The sequence below is a fragment of the Tuber melanosporum genome (genome assembly GCF_000151645.1).
Source record: "Tuber melanosporum whole genome shotgun sequence assembly, scaffold_320, strain Mel28".
Lineage (NCBI taxonomy): Eukaryota > Fungi > Ascomycota > Pezizomycetes > Pezizales > Tuberaceae > Tuber > Tuber melanosporum.
Genome location: NW_003298998.1, coordinates 14,800 through 19,227, shown reverse-complemented (window position 1 = coordinate 19,227; position 4,428 = coordinate 14,800). Strand labels below are relative to the sequence as shown.

The 4,428-nt window shown below is 49.1% G+C and overlaps 1 protein-coding gene across 1 annotated transcript; it reads right to left on the bottom strand.

The window, feature by feature from the left end:
* Positions 1-1,300: 1,300 nt before the first annotated feature.
* GSTUM_00001933001 (uncharacterized protein) lies at positions 1,301-3,608 on the bottom strand (the record flags this gene model as incomplete). Its single annotated transcript, XM_002839231.1, has 2 exons — positions 1,301-2,091; positions 2,141-3,608. 2 exons carry the CDS (start codon positions 3,606-3,608, stop codon positions 1,301-1,303), a joined length of 2,259 nt encoding a protein of 752 aa, XP_002839277.1.
* Between the last annotated feature and the right edge of the window lie 820 nt (positions 3,609-4,428).

Genomic DNA, 4,428 nt, shown 5'->3' with positions numbered 1-4,428 from the left:
GGCATTGCGGTAACCCTATTCCACCAAATCTGACCAAGTATATGAATCTAAGGAGGGAGGTAAACAATCATATGATTGGGCTTCACTCAAAAAAAATTTATTGCTATCATATAAACATCATACTCTCATAACTCATACCATCCGCTCCCGAACCTATTCCCATCAATTCATCCATACCCCTACCCCCCTACCCTCACCATCCTCTATCCATCCTTCCATCCCAACCATCATCCAATCATCCGAAACCATTACACAACCCGGGGAACAACCGCACTCCTTCAAGGTTCGGGAAAACAGACACATATCAATCGTCGGAAAAGGAACTTGTAAGGAAAAGGAAAAGGTGAAGAAAAAGGAACGGGTGACAAAGAAAATTCGTAGCAAGAGAAATATAATGATCGGCCGAGCTTTTATGAGTAAAAGGAACGAGGAAAGGAAGGAAATGTGAAATGAGCAAGCAAGCAAAGACGTTTTTAACATCCCGGATAGGTTTAAAAAAAAAAAAAAAAGGGTATAATATTGTACAAGAATCGAAGGTAAAGAAAAAAACAAGAAACGGAAGCTGTGAAAACGCTCGAAGAAAAAAGAAAAAAAAGCAGACCCTGAATTTCGAATCAACATAACTCCCCGTTTCCATGACTTGTTTTTTTGAGAAAAAAGGAAAGAAAAAAAGGCAAATAAATAGAGAAAACGAGCAATGAGCAAAAGTAGCAAGTTTGAAAGGTAAAAAAAAACCTTGGCTGACCAGACCAGAACTTGATAAACCTCAGCTTTTCCAAGACTCCATCGCCATCGTCACGATCGCCCACACCTTTCCTCCCTCTCCAGTACCGTATCCCCGTGACATTCCCCATTTCCATTTGCATCGCATTCCCACAGCCCCTTTTGAAAACATTCCGTCCATCCGTCCATCCAGGTTCCAGAGCTTAAAGCCAAAGGTCCGAGTAATCAAGCAAGTAGTCAGTAACCAGCGCGCACGCGCGCGCCCCCGCAGCCCCACATTTATAGTGAAATATATATACGCTAGGGTCCAAGGGAAAAAAAGAAGAGAAAGAAAAAAAGAGTACCGAAAACCCAAGTGCAGAACAATGAAATGTGGGAGACAAAAAAGGAAACGCAAAGCAAAGCAAGAGACAATGCGAAGGGCTAAAAAGCAGATGCAAACCAAACATAACCTCCATTGAATGCATGCGGTTTTATCTTTCCCCACTCCAATGCAAACCCAAACACAACACTCTTTTTTCTTGCGCCCCCCAACATGCAGCGATGAATGTGCCGAAACTCGATCACGATGACATTTTTAAACGACACCGACAATGGGCCTAAAATCGACCCCGTTGTTGGATCTAACCTTCTCCAGCCCATTCCCATAGCTCTCCTGATCAAAAGGACCCATGCCAGGACTAATCTCGAGTCCATATTCGCCGGCTTCCAAGGCAGTAGGTGACTCAACAACGTCGGAGGTAGCGATGTAGTGAGGATGTTTCTTAAGTGAAGGCGAATCCAGACAATCCACAAGCTCCGCCAGATTCCTTTTCAACCCCCCAACATGAACAACCAATTCCCTCAGCATATCCGTATCGAATTGCACCTTTCCCCCATTCCAAGTACCTTTCGACTTTCCCGACCCAATGGGATGATCCGACGTTTGCCAATGCTGCAGCTGCATCCGTTCCATGATCCCTTTAGCAACCTCCACAGGATCGTTCTTATCGATAGACTTCTTGGATAACGGCGAAGGCGAGGAAGAGGCAGAAGGACTGCGGAACCCATGCATCAGGTGAGGGAATGAGGAAGGGGTGGTAGGTAGGTTGCCACCACCGAATACATCATCGTCCGGTAACAGGATAGACGAGCGCCTTCTATTACGTGGGGTAGACTTGAAATCATCGTCAAAGGTCATCTCAGAATGTCTGGAAGGTGTATGCCAGCTAGAACGGTTTTGGCTCCTATCGGGTTGAACAGAAGGAAGAGTGTCCTCGTCATCAAGAGTAGCCAATGCAATGATCCCATCAGCCTCCTCCAAAAGATGTTTATTAGCCCCATTCCTAAGACCAGAAGCGTTTCCGATATCCCGCAATCGTTTGAGATCTACAATAGTCAGCCATTAAATAGAAGCATAAAAAGGCAGAAATCAAACCCTCAACCAACAGAGCAAACTCCCGGATACACCCAAGATGCCCAATAACGCTTGCCTGTCGTTCCTCGATCTCTCGCGGAATAGTCATCCCCCTTCTCGCAAGCTCAAACCCATCCCCACCGTCGTCATCCAAGAAATCGTCATCCCAGTTCTCACTTGGCGAAGGAACAGTTCGAGCAGTGCTGACAACGGGTACACTCTGGCTGCGAATATGAAAACTAGGCACCCTCCTCCCAACCCTATTACCCGATAACAGACTTTCCTTTGCATGGATAGCCTTTGATCTTCGTGAAAGGCTAGGCGGGGTACCATTGTTGGGGATGCTCTCACTCCACTCAAGTATACTTGAGGTCTCTCTAATGCTGCTGCTATCAATAGATAGCCCCTCTAATGCTGTACCGAAACTAGTATTACTTGCATTGTTGAGATTCAAACCAAGACGTGAAGAAAGATGAAGGCCGCTCAGTGGCCTTAGTGCACCGGAAGTAGGAGCCCGTGATTCCCCAGGGTCATCAGCAGACTTCGAAGGAAGATCCCAATCACTACTGGAACCATCGTCGGACATACTGGACCGCTGGATGTGTGGTGTGAGGATGGTGGGAGTGGAGGAAGAAGGTACGTCGTTGCCTTTAGTCGGGGTAAAGTCCGAAGACATAGGGCTTTTGGTGGATCCCATGGGCAAGTGGTATTCACTGGGTTCAAGAGGCGGCAGATGAAAAATAGCATCCAACCGAACAGGGGTTGGTTCCGAAACCCTAGTCCTCACGGAGTCAAAGACCGTTTCACTCTGAAAGTCATCACCTTCAAAGTGGCCCAGGTCCTCACTCCCAACGAGGGTTGATGCCCTCTCCGAAGCGCTGATTACTGATAATCTGTGCTGATGATGTCTACCACCCTGGGGAAAGGGCTCAGAATCCTCCTCCTCCTCCTCATCGCCGTCAGTGTCAGCCTCATAGCTAGGATCAACGGGCGACAAGGTTTCCAGGTGATAATCATCAAGATCATTAGCGTTCATCGCAGGCAGAGCTTCCATGTCCAATTCAAGCGCTGAGAGAGATTGTATGGGGGGAAGCGGATCTCTCTCTTCCCCGCCCATACAAGGCGACACCGGTCGGGGTAACAGTAGATAGGGAGAATCAACAAGAGGCTCTGAAAATCGCCTGGAGACATCCAAATCCGTAGAATACAGTCCAACTAAACCGTCGCTACCCTCTTCTTCGCCGCCTAGACCCTTATCGTGCTGTCCACGCTTCCGCGGACCATTTATGGGGAGAATATTCGAGATCGACAATGAGCGCCTAACATGTCGCTTAGGCGCAGTCATGTTGGTAGATGTCGAGGGGCGGACACGAGAGTGTGAAAAATCGCCAATCCGCGTACCTGGCCTGGAATCGTAGAAGAGCGAGGCGGCTCCCGAAAAGGTGGAAGCTGCGTCGTAGTCTGGCGTCTCGACGGAAGGAGCGAGCATTAATGTTGGCGCCGCCGGCTCTTGGCGAGGCTGGCTCGGATAAATCCTCCGTATTCCAGCAAACTTTGTCAACTTTCCCCCAGCTGCTGATGATGACCTGGCTTTCTGACGTTTAGCTGAGAAGAAAACCCGCCATGAATCCTGAGGCTCCTGAGGGGATAACCGAGGGGGGTTGGACTCAAGAGCGGAGGTGGAAGGACGTGATGCATGGATCGGCGCCAGATGCGAGGATTGGCCCGCGGGAGTTGATTGGATTACAGCCGTCGAGGGCCGTCTAAGATGGCTTGGCGCAGTGGGATGGCCAGCGAGGCGTTGTGAGGGAAGGCGCTTGAGAAGTTTACTTCGCGTGGGCGGCCGCGAGTTTGGGGCGGACGCATCCAATGATGCAGACTGCGAGCGGGAGGGCGAGGAGAAGCTCGAGGAGTTTGTAGAGGTTGCCGGGGAGGAGGCGGAAGACGAGGAGGAAGAAAAGGATAATGATAACCGACGCAACCACTTTCGTGATGTGGACGGTCTAGAGAAGCTTGTACGGAGGGGAGGAGGTACCTCCCGCTGCTTTGTATTGTCAACGGATCCGACCGCTTTCCCATTGGATCCAGCGGGTTTTCGTATTAAAGGAGGTATAAAATTATTAGAGTGAAGAGTAGGATTCGTCAGGTGGTCATTCAAGTCGTTGCCCGTACTTGTACATGGTCGTGCTAAAGCATACCCACAGGCAGCTATGCCGACCGTGGAAGTAGCACACAACTATTGAAACAACTGTCAGTAGATACAAGAAACTCTAAACGGTGGAACAGGAAACCCACAGTAGAAACAGTTT